The following is a 24,357-nucleotide window of genomic DNA, read 5'->3' on the forward strand; positions in this document are numbered from 1 at the left end:
TTCTGCTCATGTGTACTGAAAATCACCATGACTACCATGACTAGCTTTGAACATCAAGGAAGTTGCCCTGTTATGACTGGATTTCACTAAAACTTTGTCCTATGTCCTTGGTGGCTCCCAGAAAGCTCAAGGAAGTTTGTTTACCTGGCTGCTGTTCTCCTTCTAATTCTGCTAATGTTTGCACTGATGTACACTCTTTAAAGGGGGGGGGCGTATACGAATAATCAATGTGTGCTGTGCAGTTATGACTTTGCCTTTCTGTGCTCATTTCTGGCTTTGGCATTGTTAAGTAATCCCTGGGATTTTCTCTCTTGGTTTTGTTTTCATATTATATAAATGATTCTCTATTGACATCAAAATCCAATGCATGATGATGTTCAAATTCCATTCACCCACTTAATTCATAGAATAAATTTGATCCACCACACTGTGTGGATTTTATTATAATGAATAACATTACTTTTCCATTTTAAAAGTTATCTTTTATGTTCTTCTCATGTTAATTATTAGCAGTATTTCATTTCCATCATTACAAGCTCTAGATTCATGTTAGGCTTATACTATTTTAAAGCAGACTTTGTGATCTTTTAAAGGTTTTAGAAATCAGTTCTCCTAGTTTAAACCTACTCTTTGCCAAACTCTCTTCTGTAAACCAGGGATAACAACAATGATTTGTGTTTTTGTTCTTTAACCTCCAGCAACACAACACTGTGTGCAGAGGCTATCGTATGTTGTGCTAAAACTTCGTAGTTTGATGCAATCTTGTTTGTCTATAATTTTTTTGTCCTCTGAGGGTTTTATTCAAATCATCATGGTCCCTTCCACTACCTTGAAGCATCTTGTGTTCGTTTTCTTCTCTTCCTTTGATAGTTTCACATCTGAAATTTAGGTTCTTAGAAACATTTAAAATTTTATTTTATGTATATTTTATTTATGCCTTTTGGATGCTGCTTCAGTGACACGTGAGGCAAGTAGTGCATAAGTAAATGGAAAAATATGCTTCAATGGTGCCATTTCCCCAAAAAAACAAAGAAAAATTAGACTTGTTTCCATTAAATTTACTTCTTTTGAAGTTTATTTTTTGAGACTATTATACATGAAGATTGTATTTGCATCACTTTTGCCCCTCCCCTCCAACAACTCTTGCTGTGTACTTCTTCATTCCCTCTCAAATTCATGACCTTTTCCACTTCAATTAATTTAATTGCTATTGGTTGATATGGGCATTCAGTTTTCCTAGCACCATTCTTTGAAGAAGATGGCCTCTTTTCTCCACTCTAAGTTTTTGGTATCTTTGCCAAATATCATACAACTGTAATTACATGTACTTATATTTGGGTCTTCTATTTTGTTCCATTGATCTACTTGTCTGTCTTTGTGCCAGTACCATGCTGTTTCGATTACTATAGCTTTGAAGTATAGCTTGAAATTCAATATATTCATCACTCCAGCATTATTATTTTTAGTTAGGATCCCTTGGGTTATCTGGTGTGTGTGTTTGTGTGTGTGTGTGTGTGTGTGTGTGTGTGTGTGTGTGTGTGTGTGTGTGATTTTATATGAAATTTAGGACTTATTTTTACTGCTTCTGTGAAAAATGTGTGGATTTTTTTTTATTTGAGTTTGCATTGAATCTTTGAATTGTGCCTTGCTGTGGGATGTCCTGTATGTTGTGAATAAATAAAACTCTGATTGGCCAGTAGCCAGGAAGGAAGGATAGGGTAGGCAGGACAAGGAGGAGAATAATTCTGGGAGGTGGGAGGCTGAGGCAGAGAGACACAGGTGCCACCATGACAAGTGAGATGTAAGGTACCAGTAAGCCACGAGTCATGTGGCAACTTATAGACTAATAGATATGGGTTAATTTAAGATAGAAGAACTAGATAACAAGAAGCCCGCTGTGGCCATACAGTTTGTAAGCAATATAAGTCTCTGTGTGTTTACTTGGTTGGGTCTGATCGGCTGCGGGACTGGCGGGTGAGAGAGATATTTCCTGACCATGGGCCAGGCAGGACCAGAAAAACTCTAGCTACAGTGCCTTTGTGTTAATTTTTCCTATATGAGTTCTACTAATCCATAAGCATAGGAGATCCTTCCATCTTCTAGTGTCTTCTGCAGTCTCTGACTTCAAGGTCTTACAATTTTCATTCTAGGGTTTCCATAGTAACCATATTGCTTAGTGTTATTCCTCCAGTTTTTCTGTTTCTTTGTTTGTTTTGAGAGCAAGAGTGTTTCCAAGATCTCTTTCCTAGTGTGTTTGCTATCTGTATGTAGAAAGACTACTATATTTTAAACAACTGTGTTTTTTTTTTATTTATCTGTTTTGTGTATGTGAGTCTTTTGTCTTTATATATGTCTGTGTACCCCATGCATTGCTGGTACTTGTAGAGGTAGGAAAAGGGTGTTAGATCCCCTGGCCTTGAAGTTATGGATAACTGTGAACTAGCATGTAAAGGCTAAGAATCGAAACTAGGACAGCGAGTGTGGGGATGATGCCAACATATGAAATTAGCATTTCTATATGGATAGAATGTGCTGTGGATGTCAAGTCTATTAATGCCTGTTTTATCACTCTCTCTCTCACACACACACACACACCCAAATATCTTTATGCCCTGAATATGACTCAGGATAAATAGAATATTTTTAGAATATTCTGCTGTGATTAACTGCCATGGCTATTGAAGGGATTTTATACCTTCTCAAAATTTGGCTTTTACATGTTTGCTTTGCCACATTGCTCTCCTTCAAAAGTTGTGTTATAACTCAACATTAGCCTTTTCCTTCACTCCTGACTCCTGCTATAAAAGGCATTACTGATCATATATATGGCAGTAGGTATTCTGTGGAATTGTGATATTTACAGGAAATGCATGGGTAAATCTAAAGCAGTATTAAATTCCTTCTATAGAAAAGCATAACCTACATAAAGTAAAGTCTGAAAAAGAATATAAACAGGTGGACCTCAAGAATAATTTGTTACCACTCTGCAATTACTGGCTGTACGATGACTACAGAAATTATGTATGTGGTATGTTTTCTTTCCTATATGACACAGAGATAAAATCATTTCTTTATAGCTTTTCAGAGTTGTAATATCTTTATATATAAGAAAACTAAGGTTGAAGACAGAGGAAGGTTTAAATTTTCACTTCCACTTACTGTCTTGTGTGGTTTTTTTTTTTTGGATTTTCGAGACAGGATTTCTCTGTGTAGTTTTGGTGACTATCCTAGATCTCACTCTGTAGAACAGGCTGGCCTCGAACTCACAGAGATTGGCCTGGCTCTGCCTTCCAAGTGCTGGGATTAAAGGCATGTGCCACCACTGACCAGCTGTCTTGTGTGATCTTTAACTCAGTATTTATTTTATGTACTTAAGTGACAATAATATTTTAAATGACCATTGCATACATAAATTGTGTGTATTACTTGCTTTGGTGCCTGACATCTGTCTTAAACTGCATTATGTGCATCTGCTGTAAGTGGTGATAATTACAGTGGTAAAGATTACAGTAGGAAAGAAAATGTAAATGTAGTAAAATACTCTCCATAAGTTAAAATAAACTGTATTTTTGGCTTATATGCATTTATTTATTATGATAATAGTTATCTTTTAAACTATCATATTATCTCCAATCTATAGTTTAACCACTTTGAGGTTTGAACAGGAAAAGAATGCTTGTACTCAATAGCAGTAGCACACAGCACCCCAATTCAGCATACATTTAGTAACCCAAACATCAGCAAATATAAATCAGGAGACATCTTTTTCATCTTACCTTGACTCTCTACAAAATCTGCCATGTTTCTGTAATTTATGCACACATGTTTTATTAATTTTAAATGATAAAAAATGCCAACCTGTGTGTTTTAATTAAGAAATAGCAAATTGTTAACTGCTTAGAAAGGAAAAGATAAAGTCAATTATATAATCCCATTTATAGATTTATTTGTAAAAGTTGCCTGTAAGAAACTGAATCAATTTAACCTCCTGCTACCCCCGGGGGGGGGGGCTAGAGAAACTGGATTTATTTACCCCTAGGGAGTTGGGGAGCCAACAAAAAGCACAGGTGGCTGAGAACTTTGCTTTGGCTTGTTGCCAGATGCCCCTCTTCTCTGTGTTACTTTGCTCTGATTTCTTTTTATGTGTAATCTAAGGCCACAGACAAGTTGAAATCAGTGTGCTTGGATTCATGTCAAATGTGTTTCTGACCTTTTAATTATAGATTAGAACTTTGAGAAGGAAGCTACTCAGGAATCATTTGTTCAGGGTTCTGTCCTGTCTGCTCTGGCCTTTTCACTCTGGTCTCAGCCTTTGGCACATTTGGACCTTCTGGCCTGACTTGGTTCCATTGGCTTCATTTTCCACTGTCATATCTCTCCTGATTCTCATTAAGCACTTTTTGAACTTGTAGCTATTTAGGCCCATCACTATAGTAACCTTTCTGACTTCAGTTATTTATGAATGCTATTACCCGTAAAAAGCTCCATGTCACACTCATTTCTACTTTAAGTTAGTCTGCAAATAATTCAGCTTTCTGTTCTTAGCTGAGGTGATCGTAGCTTCTCCACCCAACCTACAAACATGTTCCAGTCTTACAGAATTGCAAGACACACTTTGACAGTTGTGTTCAAATGCCTGCAACTCTGGGGGGCACTACGCATCCAAAAACACCACAGTCACTCTTAAACAAGAAAAAAAGATGGTCCAGTGGGATGGTCATGCCTGGAAAACTAAGCTGCAAATATTTACACTAATTCAAAAAACACCACAATTGAGTGTACACACACACACACACACACACACACACACACACACACACACACACACACTGGTTTATGAATTAGAGATTAATCAAATTTTAATAAGCAGGAAATACTAGCATAGAAGCACATGGCTTACCCTCGTTGTAATTTTCTTTTTCTACTTTGTAGGAAAAAGTGCAGCATTTACAGAAGGCTTTTGCTTCACGCGTAGACAAATCCACGCAGACTGAACTTCTAGGCTGTGATGTAAGTAGCTATATGAAACCTTTTTTTTTATCTTCTTCATTGGTCTTCAGACTTCCACAGCTTATTTACCTCTGCTGTGGTGTCCTGCATTGACTGAATAGAATTAGGCTGTGCACTAGTCCTCACTTGTTCTCAAACAATCCCCAAACACCTTGTTGAATTGGAAAAGATAATTCCAGGCCCCAAGTGGCATTACAAAGTCCTATTAATTGTTTTAAACCAACATCTCTTACATGCTTTTCTGAGCTAGTGAATCTTAAGACACACGAGAATGTGCACAGGAATACTAGGATAATTTGTTTTTAAGGAAATTCTAATTTATTTATTTGCAATTTAATAAAGTTATTAGGTTTGCAATAACCTAAAGCCAAACATTTTTACATGCAGGCATATAAAAGAAAACCTCCAACTTGGCAAACAATGCTACAATAATGCTTTAGCTCTCAGGCTTCAGTGTAGGCAATGCAAGTAATTTAATTAAAAGTTAGTATTTTTTCTTAATGTAAAATACTTGCTGATAGGATTGTAAGATGTGCTGTAACCCAATAATCCTCCATAAATCCTAAAGCTGGTGTAAATAACAATCTTTTCTTTTTTTTTTCTTTTTTTTGGTTTTTCGAGACAGGGTTTCTCTGTGTAGCTTTGCGCCTTTCCTGGAACTCACTTGGTAGTCCAGGCTGGCCTCGAACTCACAGAGATCCGCCTGGCTCTGCCTCCCGAGTGCTGAACAATCTTTTCTTAAACATAGCTGTAATATTTGTGTTTTGTTGAATTGCTTTCAACTCCCCTTTGCTGAAAAGTAAAGGAATTCTCCTGCTCATTGCCATCTATTGGGAGAATCTGTTCTTACACTTAGAAATGTTGATGAGTAAGCTGTCACTTCTTTGTTCACAAGAAACTGGATACATTCGGCTTTGTGAACATTTCACTATAATGATAACATATGTTTATATTTACATTTCATATTGTCAGATAACATGAATATAGATGGCATTCTTGTGCTGCCATGCAAACGGCAACAGTATTGTTAATATTGCACTAATTACATGTCTCTTTAACAAATTAATCCAGTTTTGAGTTCTAGGACAAATTGTTTTCAAAATTTAACATTAGTTTAAAGGTGCTAAAACCTATGGTTTTTTTTCCAGAAAATTTTTCTATAGTATTTATTTTAGTATTTTCTTCTGGATGTTTAAATATTCTACAGATACTAATATCATTATAGCAATGTTTCTAGCCTAGTTTTATATGTTATATACACGCTGTTAATCTTTATTTTTGAAAGGAACAAGTTTTATAATTTTAGGATAGTTTAAAATAAGTAATCCATTGTTTATCTCCTTTGAGGGACTTCCCTCCTCCTTGATATAACAATTGTAAACATATATTTGTGTATCAGTTCTTAGGGTATAGCCCCAACACGTATTTTAGTCAACTATCTGTGTATTTCTAAGACTGGATGTCAGAGATGTTTCAAAAAGAATTATAAAAACATAATCCCCATAAAACTGTTTTGCAATATACATCATAGCACATGTATACTACAGGTTAGCTTAGAATTCAACTACTTCAAAGCACTCAATTCTTAGCTGAGTTATCTGAATTCCAGGAAGGTGAAACCGTGTTTTTTATCATGAGATCTGTAAGGTGCTTGGATTGTAGGAAAAATAATGCATTCTTAATACAAAGACAAGGAAGACCCATATGCATTTGTATTTGGGAATTAATATTTGAGTACCTGCGTTCTAACTGGCTCAGTGAGTTAACATAGACAAATAATAAAAGACTTTTATGCAACAGGTTCAAGCTTTAGATCCCATTGTGAATGCTGGTGAGAACGGTTGTCTGAGGGGTGAATGCTGCCCCTGGAGAAATAACTAAGCTGAGAACATTTATACTTAAGACCCCAGCTACCTGCCAACTCTTTCAAATTTGCTTCTCTGTGGCTCATTATATTCTTTTTTGCAAAATACATCATAGTACTAGGTTTTAGAAATATGTAAATGCAAATTTTATGAAGGAGTCAGGAACATGATAGTTCTCTTAAAGTCCTCATTGTTCTTTATGTGATGAAGGCAAATCAGCCTGTGACCTGAGGTCAAGAAAGAATACTTCCTTGGTTATGACTCCTAAAGCATTCCCATACATAAGCAATTGTTGGGGTTTGGAGAGCTGTTTACAGAGAACAGTACTCAATTCATGTTGATATGCTTAGCATTTCCTAGTCATTTAAATATAACACAATCTGCAGAATCAACAAATGAATGACTAAATGCACAGAAACTTGGAAAAGTAGCTGTATTTAACTACGTGAATGAACTGGAGAGTGCTTTCTATATGAAAACTTGAGGAAAGAAACATTATAAATCAGTTAAAAATAAGGCATTTTTAGAATGATGAATTGTATGATAACTGGGACATATACACACTTCCCCAGGAACAGGAAGTATCATCCATCGACTGCAATATTTATTTGTAAATAATTTAATTTACATCTGCGTATGAATCACTATCTTTATAATATTTTCTTCACAATATTTCATAAAATTGTTTTATGTTAGAATTTTATAAACACACACACACACACACACACACACACACACACACACACACACACACCTATATATGTGTACCAAACCTCTATTCATAATTTTGCTAGAGCTTCTCAGGAAAGAAAGAAGAATTTAGTTGAAACCTTTTCCATCATCCTTGGTGGATGCTTTCCTACCTGCTTTTTGAAGCTGTCAATATCAACCACCATTTGCTGTTCATGGACCAATGTGATCGTGTGTCAGAGGGTTGAATGTCAAACTACAAAAGGCCGAGTCACCATTAGCATTCAGGACATGGTTTTTGCTATATATGCTACATAAGAAAGTAATCTGTTTGTCCCTGTGCTTTATCCAACCTTGGTCTCAACAATTCTCGCTCATATAAACCCTCCTCATTCTCGCTAATTGGACTCCCAGAGATCCACCCGGGGCCTAGTCATGGATCTCTGCATCCAGATCCCTCAGTAGTTGGATGAGGGTTCTAGCACGACCATTAGGGTGTTTGGCCATCCCATCACCAGAGTAGGTCAGTTCGGGCTGTATCTCGTCCATTGCCAGCAGTCTGTTGTGTGGGTATCTTTGTGGATTTCTGTGGGCCTCTCTAGCACTTTGCTTCTTCCTGTTCTCATGTGGTCTTCATTTACCATGGTCTCCTATTCCTTGTTCTCCCTCTCTGTTGTTGATCCAGCTGGGATCTCCCGCTACCCCAAGCTCTCTTTCCCTCAACCCTCGCCTTTCATTACCCCCACTCATGTCCAGGCTGTTCATGTAGATCTCATTCCATTTCTCTGTCATTGGGCGATCCCTGTGTCTTTCTTGGGGTCCTGTTTTCCAGGTAGCCTCCCTGGTGATGTGAGTAGCAGACAAGTCATCCTTGTTTCATGTCTAGTATCCTGCTATGAGTGAGTACATACCATGTTTGTCTTTCTGAGTCTGGGTTACCTCACTCAGGATGATTTTTTCTAGATCCATCCATTTGTCTGCAAACCTCATGATGCCATTGTTTTTCTCTGCTGAGTAGTATTCCATTGTGTATATGTACCACATTTTGTTTATCCATTCTTCAGTTGAAGGGCATCTGGGTTGTTTCCATGTTCTGGCTATTACAAACAATGCTGATATGAACATAGCCAAATGAATGGAAACACATGAACTATGAACCAATGGCTGAGGGGTCCCCACTGGATCAGGCCCTCCGAATGGGTGAGACAGTTGATTGGCTTGATCTGTTTGGGAGGCATCCAGGCAGTGGGACCAGATCTTGTGCTCATTGCATGAGTTGGCTGTTTGAAACCTGGGGCCTATGCAGGATTGTTTGGCTCGGCCTGGGAGGAGGGGACTAGACCTACCTGGACTGAGTCTACCAGGTTGACCTCAGTCTGTGGGGAAGGCTTTGCCCTGGAGGAGATGGGAATGGGGGGGGGGGGGTTGGGGGGAAGGTGAGGGGGACAGGAGGGGGGAGAACAAGGGAATCCGTGGCTGATATGTAGAACTGAATTGTATTGCAAAATAAATTAAAATAAATTAAAAAAAATTAAAAAAAAGAAAGTAATCTATAGGAATACAGAATGAAATATGTTAATAAAAGTCCACTATAGACAAATTTAAAGGCTTTTAAATAAGCTCTTTTATGAAACAATTTTATCAGGAATCTCAAAACCAAATAATTTCTTAAGTGTCATCTGTACTTTTGAAACCAGATAGAAGATGAATGGGTAGGGTCAGGAAGAAACACTGTTTGCTATAAGACCATATCAACTGATTGGATCTTTCTGATTACATCACCTACATTTAAAGGCCTCCATATAGTACATATTATACTGTTTGTAAATATTTTGAAGCTTGAGAGCTACTGCAAATAATAATTTGATTAAACTATTTGAGAGTGAATAGCTAAATTCAACAAGGAAGGTCTTAAATATTATCAGTGAGAAAATTTAGGATTTAATTAATTTAATATCTTCAAGTAATATTTTACTTCCTTGCTATGTTTTATAAAAAGTTATTTTGTGCAAATATGATTGACTTCAAGTGTAAATTTTATTTCAAGTAATGCGTTGATTTTACTTACAATAATCATAATATCTGTCTTTTATTGTTAGAATTTTGAGTGAAGTGATCTACTACTTTGTATATGTTTTAAATTTTAGAGAATATGTTTATTACTATTGAATTTTTAAAATTTTGATCACTTTCTAAAATGTGAACTTACCAGATATTGAATCAAATATTAAATTGTTCTGATCAGTGTATATATTATCGATGCTTTTCATTTGACTATTGAAAATTTGTTGAATTATATAATCATTTATATTTTTGATTAAGTCCAGTATTATATATATATATATGTTTGATTTAATATTATCTATGTTTTTCAACTATTTTAACTTATTTTCTTAAGGAATTTGCTTTATATATGAAGTTTCTAATTATAGACTAGAAAAATAATAGCAAAATGTTCATTATACATGAAGATATTGAGAGAATTTCTCAGTACAGTTTTCTGTGTATTTTGAAACTTCTCCTGGATTTATTAGATTTCGCTCTGGAGCTTCTCATGGCAGTTAATGTACAAAGAGCCCTTAAATGTATGAGAAGAGTTTGTCCTGTCTCTCTCAGGACAGGGATACGGATGCTTGCCTTTTTCTGCACTGGTTGATTAGCCCCGTGTTGTAGAGAAGGAAGATAATATATCCTGATATATTATCTCAGTTGAATAGTTGTCAATTCAGCATTCTCATTGGTTCCTAAGAACCTGTACTGTTTTAAATCTTCCTGGCTCTAATACAATGCTTCTGTCATCTTTCATAGTCAGAACGTCCAGTGGTGTATGGATATGTCTTGGCACTTGCCAGAAAAAATAAAGTCTTTCTGAAGTGCTCCATTTGTTAATAGTCACTCAACTCAGGTGTTTTTGTTTATACCTAGAAATTAAATCACATATGTAAAGAGTTATAGTTTTGTTTGCTTTAGGACAATTATTTTTTATTAAATGCCTGATTAAAACTTTGGTTAAAAATGATAAAGAGTAAACAGGCTACTTTCTATGTAATTCAGATGCTTGGCTTGTCCAATATGGATGGTTTTATAACACAGCTTTGAAAATCTGTTGAATTAATATTCAGCAAATATCACAATTTACCTGGAACCTCTAACTCAAAAGCCCCAGATAGTCTCGAATGGAGTGTGCAATTGCTTAATCTGCATAGTTAAATTAAGGTGAACAAACGAAGAAATGATAAAAGGTTCTAAGTGCATTGTGCACAGGGAGGGGGAACATAGGATGGAATTACCGATTATGTGAGAGCCTGAGAGTAGAGATGGCATCAGAAGAGTAACAAAGGGATACTGAAACAGAGAGGGTGAGCTGTGTGCCTTGGAAGTCAAGAGAAAAGCATCTTTGATAGAAATCCTATTATAATGTCCTCCCTGAAGATGTTTTGGGTGTCCCAGTAAGTGAAAGCCTTGTTCTCTCATTGCCACAGTCCTGAATATGAATAGTCAGATTAGCATAGAGACCATCTAGGTTAAAAAGAGGACTTCTGTGCTATTAGGCCTGGGAGTAGATTGAGTGTATTAGGAAACTCACACTAGAGAATCAAAGCCTATCCCAGGAAACAGAGAAGCCAGGAGTCTTTTGTCTTGTCATCTGGAGCAGAGACTCAGGCTGCTGTGTCCCATCTCGTTGAGGGAACAGCAGACTTAGGCCTCCTTTTCATTTCCATCTGAAGGAACCATGATGTAGTAACCCTCTTACATTTCCACTTGGCATAAGAAATGAGAGTAAAGCTAAACTCAACCAGAGTTCCTGATAATCACGGGTTTCCTCTCATCGCCTCCCCTCCCCACTCTTCTTTCCTCTCCTTTATCTCTGGAAGAACTGATAACAAGCACATGTATCCCTTAGTATCTCTGAGAGATTGCTCCAGGAGCCACATTAGAACCACCGTCATGTACTCAAGTTCTTATAAGAAGGGTCCGGTACTCGCACATCCTGCTGTATGTGAGGAGTCATTTCCAGGTCACATGCAATATCTTATGCAATATAAACAATCTATAAATACTTGCTTCATTATTTGAAGGTTGATACTTCTCAGTCACTTGCTTCATACTCTTGGATTTCAGGGTCTTGAAGCTTATCTAACTTTTACCAATGAGAAAACCGAAATGGATTTTTTTTTAGGGGTCAAAGATGCTGAAATTTGTAGATTGAAAGTATTTAAAAATAAAGATATAAAGTGATTTTACATTGTAGTCATAGTGAGTTAAGGAGAAAAGTTTCATAAATGTATACAGAACTGGCATGGAAGGAGGAATTTTTAGACTATTCCATTAGAAACTTTCTTAAAAGCAAGCCACATATATCATTAACCTTATGCACTGTAAAGTAAGAATGCAAGGAAATTATACTCTTTAGTGATGCTGAGTTAAGATGGTAATTACAATTGTAAATTTATGAGGCTGAATTAGTATAGAGAAAATTTATACCAAAAGAGTGTAATTTGCAGTTCAGAATACTTAAAGAGTCAGTTCTATAAATATCAGAATTACTTCAGATTTATCATTATTTTATGAATTTTATGTTTATAAATGGACTTAATCCATCAAATTGATGTTATAGTCCAATATTGAATTATTTTCTGGAAGAAAAGCGGTATAAAAGGTTTAGCATTTTCTTCAGTTTTGCGGTGGAACCTGGAACTGGATGAGCTCTTCGTTCTCTAGGCTCAGGGAAGGACTAAGTAATGAGAGGTTCCAAATCTCATGTTTTCAAATCTTTACTTTTGGGAATTAGGCTGCAAAAATGCAACTAAGAACTTCTTCCCACCATTTTGAGAGAGAGTCTTACTAGCCTAAGCTGTCCTGGAACTTAGTATGTAGTTTGTGATGGCCTAGAACTCACAACACTCCTTCTTCTGCCTCAGTGGCCTGAGCTTCCACACCAGGCCTAAAAGACTACTTCTTAGTTACAAGGGGTTTTCAAGTATTCACTGAGTTTTAAAGGTTTAATTCTTCTTTTGTGAAGGCATCAATAATATTACTCATGTTTATGATGAGAAACTAAATGACTTCATGTAATTTAGAGAGTATGCAAATATCAGTGGATGTGAGAGTATATATTAATTTTTGATTCTTTGAAAGCTTTTGCTGCCACCATGCTATTTCACTAAACACACAAACAGAATCACATCTCTATATCACATATGTAAACCATACAATCTTAATTTTGCCATTTTAAATATAATAATTACTGTTTTGCAACAATAGTAAAATATGATTTTTTTTTATAATTTAACTGAATATCACTTAATCATGAGCATTTTAATGTATCTTTAAAATATATCCTGTTAACAAATAGCCTTACCACATGCATACCCTCTGCTCAAGAAATTTTTGAGAATGCAATAAAGCGGTGTGATCCAACTATAAAATCTACCAAGACATGTATTTCCATGTATACCAAACAACATGCTCCTAAGATATTCTCTAATCATCATTTCTTGTCAAGGATAATGATGGAAAATAACACAAATACTCATTAATAGAGACCAGTTCATTACCAAATAGACGGCTATTCAGGCAAGAAAGAAGATGAAATATCAATATTGTCATATAGAGACATTTTTAGACTATTAATAAATGAATGCAACTTATGATTCTATCATGTAGTACCTTGTTTTATGCTATTTAATTTATGTACCCTACACTAAAAAGGGAAGTAATAGAATGCTTACGTGAGAAAGTAAGCAACGTAGTACTATAGACTAGCATAAGTGAGATCAAGGAAACTTCCTTTGAGTGGACCTGGAAATATGCTTTGCCTGGAAAACAGCAAAGGAAGAGATAAAAATTATGTGGTGTACATGAGCTTAACAGATCATCAAACAGTACCATATATACCTTGAAAAGTGAATTTTTAAATACATTTTTCTACACATTTCTCTGGTTATGTATCTTCAGTGAGCTTCCTTTTAAGGACCAAGAGAATTAATCACTATACACTTCATTCACAGTAGTACGACTCTGTCCACTGAAGCTAGAGCTTCTGAGTGCTAATTTGAAAGCATTCAAGCCTTGCAGCCTCATTTACAGTATGTACCAATCAGCCTGAATGTCCAAGTAATGAGCAATATTCTGTGAGACAATGGACAAGTGTCTCTTAAAAATGCTATTAGTATATAATATGTGCATACTGCACGTACACACTGAACACAGACGCCTGCACACACACACACACACACACACACACACACACACACACACACACACACTGCATGTCTTAGCAAACTTTTCAAGGGTAAAATCAGGATTTCTTAAATCTAATGACTGCTCAGATTTTCCAGTTTCTGATTATGGGATTTTATTATAGCACCCACTGTTCTCACACAGAACTGTTCCACAGACACTGCTCTATCACAACTTGCTGTCCTGTGCCTCAGTTATTGAGTGCCTTTTCTTATAGGGTTTCTTGGTGTGGACTCAAATAAGGTTTCTCTTTGTGTAGAATTCCTTCAGAAACTGCCAATACTGCTTTAGAAGCCTCATAGTTGCAGATCTGATATGTTGTTATATTTTGTATACTGACATGTGGCGCACGTGTGCACGCACACACACATAAACACATATATCCTTTATATTGGTACATAACACAGTCTTATACTATTGATCCTGTGATCTTGTAGATCTCCTAGCAATTTTACTGTGCTTAGTAATGAGCATAGTGTTCTGTACTTCGTAGACATTACACTTCCTTTCATGAATAGTTACTAAGTGGATTTTCTTGTTTTAATATGTGTGAAATAGTTTGAAATGTTTTAATTTTCTATCATGTGAAGTTTCAGCAGAAATGATGGACTAAAGATTAGGGCAATAATAGTTGCAGACTATGGAAATCATTCTGAAGCTTTGTGTGTAAGGCTCAGATAGTAACTGTGGAATATGCAATCTTCAAGAGAACCTTGTGCTATTTACCTATTACCTAATTTTCTGGATGTTTTTTCGTTGAAGAATGCATAAAGAGTTGAATGAAACTCTATTTTTTACTTGTTTAAAGAAAGGAAAAATTATGTCAACTATCCATCTTTCCATTTTGCATTACTAAAATAAATATTCTTTGTGAATGCTAATAACAAATGTTGACATAAAATCAACAACAGAAGAGTTTCATGTCAATCTGCATTTTTATTTAAGTGTTTAAACATTTAATATCTTCTTTTAAAATTTCATTTCATTTTGTTATTTGCCATTCATTTCTTTTTTTTTTCTTTTCAAGGCCCTGTGGAATCCTACATGCACTGGAGATTTATTTAAACCAGTATATATTTCAAGCTAAATTCAATAATCATTTAACCATGAATAATTTATCACTGAGCTTTGACATGTTAAATATTGAGAAAAATAAATTTTTCTATGATTCCTTCTGTTAACTATCTTGCAGAATATGTAATACAGAAATTGTTTCATTATAAACACTGTATACTTTTGCATTTATAAATAGTTTCCGCAGAATATTGATGAATATTGAATGGACATACATTTGCTTTTACTTACTTTGTTTTTTTTTTAATGACATACTTTTATTTAAAGATTATCTCTATATGCAAATATACTAAAATGTAATATTCCACTTGGCAGTAAATATTGTTTGATCATCCTCCTTATCCAAATCATTTGTTTCTTTGTGATAAACTTTGTGTTTTTTATGTCACATTCTATGTGCATTAGATAGATTGAAAATGAAGCCTTAGTTACCTCATCTTCGCAGGACAGTTCCCAGTGATAAACTGGATTATTTGTGACCTCTTTTCATTACATTAACACCAGGAGGTGAAATTTGGATGTCTTCAAATGGAACAAATACGTGTGGCCTTTATTTAACCACAGAATGTAATACATACAGAAGGAAATTATACCCTTAAAAAGCAGAAAAACAAACTTATCTATTGCAGAGTGACAGAAGTTTATTGAATGTATGTGGTACAAGAAGAGGCCTTACCCTGAACTTAACCTCTGTGGGCCCTTTTTTATTACCTTTCTATGATAGCCCACTTCATCAAATGGCATAGTAGCCAGAAGGCTCTCTTGAGTGGTGTAGTTTATTGCAAGGGTGGTTCAGTGTGGTGGGCAGGATGTTGGTCAGTAGAAGGGCCGCAGGGCTCAGGAGAGAAGAGCAGATCTTAATGAGCCCATCCCCTTTGTGAAGATACAATGAAAGAATTATCAATAGTAATGTATAGAAATACGCTATAAAATTATTAAGTTATTTGGATCTTTATATAACATAAAATATGAATGACCAAATGCTGGGTGTAAACTATGGTGTTAAATAAAACTATAAATATATTTATTTACAAAAAAAGTTGTATGTGCCCTTATTGACTTTATCCCTTTAAGTATTGTCCTACATACAATTGTATCCAACATACAAAAACATTTTTGTTTCACTCAAAATGTTCTACAGTTCATTCTCTTCTATTCTTTTTGATGTCTTACTTTTGACATCTTTATAGACAGATAAGGCAAAGACTTCATCTACTTTCATAAAGCATTCCTTTCATAAATTTTTTCATCCACTTGAATGGTCAGTACATTTGGAAGAGGAATCCAATAAAAGATAACTTGAAGAGAAAGAAAAAACAAAATCTGGAGTTAATTACTAGAGTCAATTGAAAATGAAAAAACATTTTTGATTTCCTCAAAAGCCGTGAAGCATGTGTTAGCTGTCAATATAGATTGGAACAAACCACTTTCCTCAAAGGTACAAATTCAGGATATCCCTTTAATAACAACAAACTGTTCACATTGTGATCTTAATAACCTTCCTATCTCTCTCCACTCTCCACCTCTCCATCTTTTCTTCCATTACTAAATACAGCATGCTCACAAATCAATACTTTCAGGAAGTACTTTCAGAATTTCTCATGTGCTTATTATATAGTGTGAACATTTTTTATATTTCTCTTCATTTACCTGTAACACTGTTGTTCTGCAAGTCTTACTCAATTGCATAAAATATGTATAAAGTACTTATGGGAGTGTTATAGTTATTTCTATAAAAGTGTATAAGCACTATAAAACTAATCATCTGCATCTCATGGTGCACACACATTAAGGTTGATAATTATTTTCAAAAGCTGAGCAATAGGTGTAGGGTATGCGTCAGGGCTGCAGTTTGTATGCCACTAGTATTTATCGATTAATAAAAGCATGCCTAAAGATTTACTTACATAATAAATACAATATATCACCTTTTCATTTATCCTAGAACCAGAGGAGAAGTATAGTTTAACAAATGTCTTTTACATTGTGCTTATTTTTCCTTAGAGGTTACCATAATAAGATTCTATCCAATTTTAATTTTCCATGCATACACCATTTGAAAAAAAACTACATCTGACTTGTTCTGTTCACTCAGTAATTGTCATCACACTGCCATATGTTGTCACTTTACAAAACAGAACAGCCAGGCCCCTCTGGATACTAATAGACATATATCAAAACATCATGTGATGTGCCTTTGCTGTGTATAGTGAAAAGTAAATTTAAAATAAAAAAGTTCTATATAAGGCAATGACAACCTAAATTTGTTAAGAAAAAACAGCATTTTAAAGTTTTCCCTATGTTGGTAAATGTTAGTTATTAAGGTATTATAGGCATGCTTTCTCTTTCAGATACAGCTTTCTGGATTTTCATTGGTAATGTGATTGCTTTACTTAAAAATGTTTTCTAGATTTTACTTAAAGCATAAAAAATAACACAAAAAGGAACAATCAAGGTAAATGTGTGTATGTATGTGTGTGTGTGTGTGTGTACTAAAGAAGGGTTAAAAATATTCTTGCAAGTTTACAAGAGAAGCAACTACTATTGTACATTTCAGCAGTAAATTTTAACCTTTTTACTAGACAGAATGCAAATTTAAAGGGCAAAAAAAACAGAAAAAGACAATCCTATATATAAGGATATTTTCACACAGTGGTGCTGAAGAGATGGCTCAGCAGTTAAGAGCACTTGCTACCCTTTCACAGAGCCCTAGTTCAGGTCCCAGCACCCACATGGTATTTCACAACCATCTATAACTCCTATTCTAAGAGAAGTGACACCTGCTTCTTGCTTCCTCTGGCATCGACAATCAAGCACGGTGCACAGAAATACAAGTAAAACATATATTCAAAGAAATGTTTAAACACTTAAAAATACATTGTTATAAATAATGACCCTCAATTAGAAATTTAAATAACTAATTTTGGGTACAAGATCACTATAAATTTATTTAGATAAAACAAGTATTGTCAATCAACTGTCCCATCACCAGAGTAGGTGGGACCAGGTCCTGTGCTCATTGCATGAGTTGGCTGTTTGAAACCTGGGGCCTATGCAGGATCGCTTGGCTCGGCCTGGGAGGAGGGGACTGGCCCTGCCTGGACTGAGTCTACCAGGTTGATCTCAGTCCACTGGGGAGGCTTTGCCCTGGAGGAGGTGGGAATGGGGGGTGGGCTGGGGGGAAGGTGAGGGGGGCCATGGGGGGGGGAGAACAAGGGAATCCGTGGCTGATATGTAGAACTGAATTGTATTGCAAAATAAAAATACAAATTAAAAAAAAAAAACAAGTATTGTTCAGAAAGAAGACATCTAAGTCTATGTTTCTAGGCCATTACCATACATATTTGTCTCCAGAATAAACTCTGATTATTTTCTTTTGAAGTAAAAACTTGTAGTTTTGTGTTGACACTTTCATAGTGAAGAAAGAACACTCTCTCCTGACTGCCTGGAAGTCCATTAACATGTAAAGGAGAATTTAGTTCTGAAGTAGGAAAATGGTGGCTGTGCAAACGTAAACTGACGCTGCCTGCTGCTCACTGAGTCTTAGTGTCCATTTAAGCCTCCAATAAAATGAAAGTGCCTCAGAGTGGAGAAAGTATTCTTTCATCTCCGTAGAATGTAAGCGCTACCATTGTTTCTCTGCTACCTGTTGTTTAAAGGTCCAGAAGAGAGACTAGGTATTACACACATCATTCTGGCTTTTCATAGACACTTAGTCTTAAGAGTAATGACAAGGTTTCTAACCTGGGACAAAAGATGGAGTAAAAATGAAAGAACAAGAGATTTCTTGAGAAATAAGTGTGTTTGACTTTCTTTATCTCCTGGTTCATGTTTCCCAAATGTGCATATTTAAAAAAATAGTTTTAACATTTAAGTTGTATACCCCGTAAGTGTTCATAAAGCACTATTATTTGTGTTTGTGAAAGTCTCTATCATCCAGTTTTAGGCACATGAACTTAGAGACAGGCCCCTTAAATTAATAACTGATCTCTGGACAACTAATTGTGCATGTCAGCCATTCATGTGGAGCAGGAGTAAAGCCTTACATGTCTAGAAACACACAATCCATGATGTTATTTTCCTTATAGTTTGTTATCAGAATGAAAGCTTCAAAAAGAAATTTTTTTGAGGGACAACCATATAATCTGTTATGTAAATTGCAAATGTATGTTGGGTTACAATGGGAAATAATATTTAATACCTCACACCAAAAATCAGATGCACAAGAGTCAGAGATCTTCTCTGATAACATATTCTTCACTAAGGTATCCATTTCTTCTGTTACGTCTTCACTGCCTAATATTCTTTCCTCCGTCTCCTGCATTCTCTTGGCTAGGCTTCCTGCTCAAATTCCTAATTTTTCATTTCCAGATTTTCCTCAGTTTGAGTGTTTTTCATTGATTTCCCCCCACTTTGGGGTCTTGAACAGTTTTATTAATTTCTGTCCTTTTTTTGTGTTTTCATAGATTTCTTAAGGGATTTATTCATTTCCTCTTTAAGGACCTCTACCATGTTTAGACAGGCTGTCTTAAGGTCTTTGCCTTGTGTTTCAGCTATGTTACAATATTCAGTGCTTACTGTAGTAGGGTTGCTAGACTCTCATGTAGATGTGTTGTCCTAGCTCTTATTGAGTGTGTTATTACACTGGTGTCCAGGCATCATCTGGGTTGTGAAGGATTGTAATTATAGGTTAGATATCTGGTCTTATCTTTGCTGAGTGGGTGGTTTGTCCCTTGGTGTCTATTGCTGTCTCTGGTCCTTAAGAGAGTGTGGTGGCTCTGTATTGCCTGGTAGGAAATTCTTCTAGGATCCTTATAGGTATGGCCACTGGAGGTTCCAGACAAAATGTGTTTCTAGGTACTAGGATTTGACATGTAGAAATGGTGACTGGCTAAGGGAGTGAGTGTCCACAGGAGGAAGTCAAGCAGACTGTTCCACCAGGATCTGAGACAGAGATTCATGAGAAGCTCCAGAAAGTAAGTAGTCTGCTACAAAGCTGGGGATGAGGCTGAGGGATGGATATGGAGGAGAGGAGAGAGAGCAAAAAGCTGAAGCTTGCCTTCGTGCTTTGCTGGTCTACTGTCTTCTCTGACAGATTTGGCCATTGGGTTCCCATAGGGCTTGCTGGAGCTGGAGACTGGAACAGAGCAATGAGTGGGGAGGGATGCTGGAGGAGAAGATATTCATGATCCACTGGAGAAGAGGCCAGAGAGGAGAGAGATGCCACAGAAAGTGGTCTACTACAGAGCTGAAGGTGACAATGGAGGACTGAATTAAAAGAGAAAAGGGTTAAGTGAAGATCTGCATGTTATCTCATCTGCTTCCCTGGCCAGAGTGCCCTGTGAGTTCCCAGGGAATGTCTGCTGGAGTTGGAGCCTGGGATAAACTGATGAGTAAGGTGAGGGGAAGTTTAGAGGGAAAGATCTTTATGATCCACTGGAAAAGATGGCAGGGAGGGAGGTGAGGTTGTAGTAGGTGGTCTGCTACAGAGCTGGGCATGAGACTGGGGAATTGGATTTGAACTTAAGGACAGAGAAGTGAAGATCTGTTATTAACCTACCTGTTTCTCTGGCTCGTGCAGCCCAGAGTGCTCTGAGGGAATGTCTGCTGATGGGTATAACCAGATGAGTGAAGAAGAAGAAGTTTGGAGGAGAAGGTCTGAGTAATCAGTGGATATCCAGGCAGAGCAGAAGGGGAGGCTGCAACAGGTGGTTTGTTCCAGAGATAGAGATGAGAGTGGGAGATTGGACTTGGAGGAGACAATGGAGAGGTGAAGATCCACAGTTAGGCTGCCTGCTTCCTTGTATGGAGTCCTGGTATAACTTCTTTAAGACAGTTGATCATACTTGACAATATTTATCTCAGAATCATTATTGTACCTATCAGAGTAATTCATTGTGACACTGTTGTTCCAGCAACATATTTAGTCATTTCCCTTCCTACAACTTTATCATTAAACACATTTTTCTTATGTAAATATCTCTGTCTCTAGAGATTTTAAGTGACAAGTAAAATATCTTAAATGTGTGAGCAAAAATGATTTTCCTCTTTCTAAATAACATGCTTTGTTTGATACAGAAATAGGTAATTTGCATCAACGAAGACAGGTAGATATAATGCATTTTTTCTCCTGACTAATGTGCTTTAAATTTTTCCCTGTTGTCTCCTAAATCAGGTATTACACTTCAGTCTTCATGATGTACACATAAAATCTCCTTCAATCACTCATTACACAATGCACACGTTTACTTAATGAGAAAGTCATCTATTGAATTTTAACTCTTAAACCAGGCAAGCTGCATTATTCTGCATGAACTTCATTGTTGAAGGTAAATGGAAATGTTTGTATTGCTTACAGTTTCAAAGTTCCCACTCTACCAATTGAGTCAACTATTTTAATTTCAAATTAAGTAAACATTAACATATTAAGATTTTGATTAGCATAACTCTAAAGCTATTGCTTTACTAACCTCATTCTCTCTGTCTATATACATATATATGTACATATATATATATATATTCACCATGCATATGCATGTGGAATTAGATGCTAATTTTTCTAACATTTTCAGAATATGAAATGTATTGTGTCAAGCTGGAAGATAACTTTATTCAGAATTTGAGAAATTCCATTTTTATTTGTTCCAAATCCTATATATGTACATATATACATATATACATATATATATATATATATATATATATATTTGTATTTATATCACATGGTCTAGAGAAAATCCATATAAATTAAAAAATATGAGTTTATGTGTTATTTTTACAGTTGAAAATTCTATTGATTGAACTTCTAAATAAATGTACAAATTTCGAGGTTACTTCCTGGCATTTGACAGTAATTAATCTTGTTATAAAATATGTAATATTGAAATTCCTGAGCTTTTTTATATATTATAGAAAAGACATAGCTGAAATATTCAGAAGATTTGGTTCTTTACAAACTTTTCTGAACACCAGGAAATATGTGGATTCCCAGTATTTTCCAGTTAATTGTTTATTCAGGATGTATTTTCATTTAATTAAAACATTTCCTGGACATCCACAATGTGCAGGGTCCTGAGCTATTAAGCCGAATAATACCACAAACCAAATCACCATAGAAGTAAGGTCTGGAAAGGTTTGAGACAGGAGCACACTACTTTTGAAATTACAATTACAACATTAAAATACACTCAGCATGATCATTTCGGGAACATAGTACATTTTAACACAATTTGTGATCAACCTTCATTTTGCTGATTGGAGGGACTATTCCTTATACCGGTTCAGAGAAAAAGAAGCGATATTGGTATATGAGAACATCAACAGTGTCAGTTACATCTGTAGCTCCTTCTGTTATTTTTACTTCCATGGATTGCCCCTTTGATTGGTTTAAAAGGACACCAATATGGTCCTTATGGTTAGTTATATCAAATATTTAAGACTTCTTTTAAATTTAGAAAATTAGGTAATTGTACAGTGAAATGAGATGGCATAACATTTGTAAAAAAAGTAAATAATCTAAAAGAATATCATGTTTCATACTGGTAAAAGGCATTAAATACTACAAAATCAGAAAATGCTATGGAGCAGTGGGTGTATGGCACTCCTCATGGCAGTGGATAAGAACCAGAACTGGTGGTACAAGCCTTTTAGTCCCAGCCCTTCTGAGGCTGAGGTAGATGGAGATCTGTGAATTCAAGGCCAACCTGGTCTACATAATGAGTTCTAGGACAGCCAGTAAGACCCTGTCTTAAAAATAGTAAAAAAAATAAATAAATAAATGTATGGTGTTGGCACACACTTTTAAACCTGGCACTCGGAAGGCAGAGGTAGGCTGATCTCTGAAGTCGAGGCCAGCCTGATCTACAGAGCAAATTGCAGGACAGCCAGGACTACACAAAGAAACCCTGTCTCAAAACAAACAAACAAACAACAACAAAAAGCAGTAACAGCACTGTATAAGCATCCAACTAATGATCAGAAGCCTCCCACACTTGTGTGTTTTCTTCTAATGTGATACATTTATTAAAACCAATTTCTAAAATGTAGTAAAGTATATGTCAGGTCATTCATACATTACTTTGTTCCAGTAAATTTCTTGAGTATCTGTTCTATGCCAGGAACTTGTGGAAGTCTGAAATGTCAGTAACAGTAGCTATCATTCCTCTTATATACTACGTACATCTCATTTAGTAAACATTTGGACTTTAAATGGCAGGTCCCTTATCTCTCCTGAACAGATGACAACATTGGACTTAGACACAATAAACCATCACCCGACGGTACAGTGTACCTGATTGTTCCTGAGCTGATCTTACATCAGGGAAATGGTCTTTATCTTCACATCATTCCCTCCACCAGAACCAGTGACAGCTACAAATGGGGATTTGGTTTTGTTCTTCCATCTTACATAGAGGAACTGATATGCTAGACGAACCTGAGGTAGAATTATTAACTATCTGATTAAGACTAATTTCTAAAATCCTAATTAACATTATATAATAAAGTGAAAAGACAATAGACAGCTTGATAATGTTTTGATTATAGTATGATATTCTAGATTGATTCTTTTTTTTTTTTTTTTTTTTGGTTTTTCGAGACAGGGTTTCTCTGTGTAGCTTTGCGCCTTTCCTGGAACTCACTTGGTAGTCCAGGCTGGCCTCGAACTCACAGAGATCCGCCTGGCTCTGCCTCCTGAGTGCTGGGATTAAAGGCGTGCGCCACCACCGCCCGGCTCTAGATTGATTCTTGGAGAGAATGAATAAGTTTCAGTTTCAGTTTCTCACATCACCTCTCACCTTGAGCTATTATATACAGATCCTTTAAATTTTCATCTGAGAGATTAACTAAACTCAATGGATACTAAAATATATTAACTATATCTTCTGTTGAAGGCTGGAATAAACAAAGAACAATACAAAACCACAGTGCTGAGTTCTAATGTCACTATCTACCAAGCAATTAGAAAAACGCTGTTAAAAATGATGCATTACCTTGACTCTAGCTATCTGATTCAGAAAGTTAGGATCTAACTAATTTCTTTTGGTGCACAGGCTGTTTGCAGTCATATGAAGTCAGAAGGCATATATTGAAAACTCTTTAGCAAGCATATCGGTTAATTAAAATCAGCAAGGCTTCTGCCCACAAGCCTGGTTATCTTAGATATGGAGAGTGCCACTTTTAGCACCCCTGGGTATTACTGAAAGTAATATGATTGCACAGTGAAATATCTGTTTATTGTCATGCTCTACACACAAAGACAACCATATGTCAAATTTCTGAGTTCCACAGATAGCAGCATCAAAAATAAATCAGTGTGGTATCTCTCGGCAGCCCTGGTTTACACTTAATAATATCTTACTGGGATCTTTGCCAGCTCTGGCACTTTTGTAAGCTGAGTTGATGGGAGTATTACACTACACTTTCACTCAGGGTGTATAGACATTAAGAGAACAAATAACTTCATATCTCTAACAAA

General features: G+C 36.0%; 1 protein-coding gene across 9 annotated transcripts in view; it reads left to right on the forward strand.

Moving 5' to 3' along the window:
• Ccser1 (coiled-coil serine rich protein 1) overlaps window positions 1-24,357 on the forward strand; it is a 1,140,231-nt gene that overhangs the window by 597,608 nt on the left and 518,266 nt on the right. For 7 of the 9 annotated variants that reach the window (XM_052722111.1, XM_052722110.1, XM_052722112.1 and 4 more), the window contains one exon: window positions 4,933-5,010. In XM_052722111.1, coding sequence (XP_052578071.1) covers window positions 4,933-5,010 — 78 coding nt within the window. Of the gene's footprint in view, window positions 1-4,932; window positions 5,011-8,397; window positions 8,434-14,835; window positions 15,874-24,357 lie in introns of those variants that run through there. The other 2 variants (XM_052722118.1, XM_052722119.1) reach the window with 2 other exon arrangements.

The sequence above is a fragment of the Peromyscus californicus genome, unplaced genomic scaffold, assembly GCF_007827085.1.
Source record: "Peromyscus californicus insignis strain IS unplaced genomic scaffold, ASM782708v3 Scaffold_6__1_contigs__length_162567912, whole genome shotgun sequence".
Taxonomy (NCBI): Eukaryota; Metazoa; Chordata; class Mammalia; order Rodentia; family Cricetidae; genus Peromyscus; species Peromyscus californicus.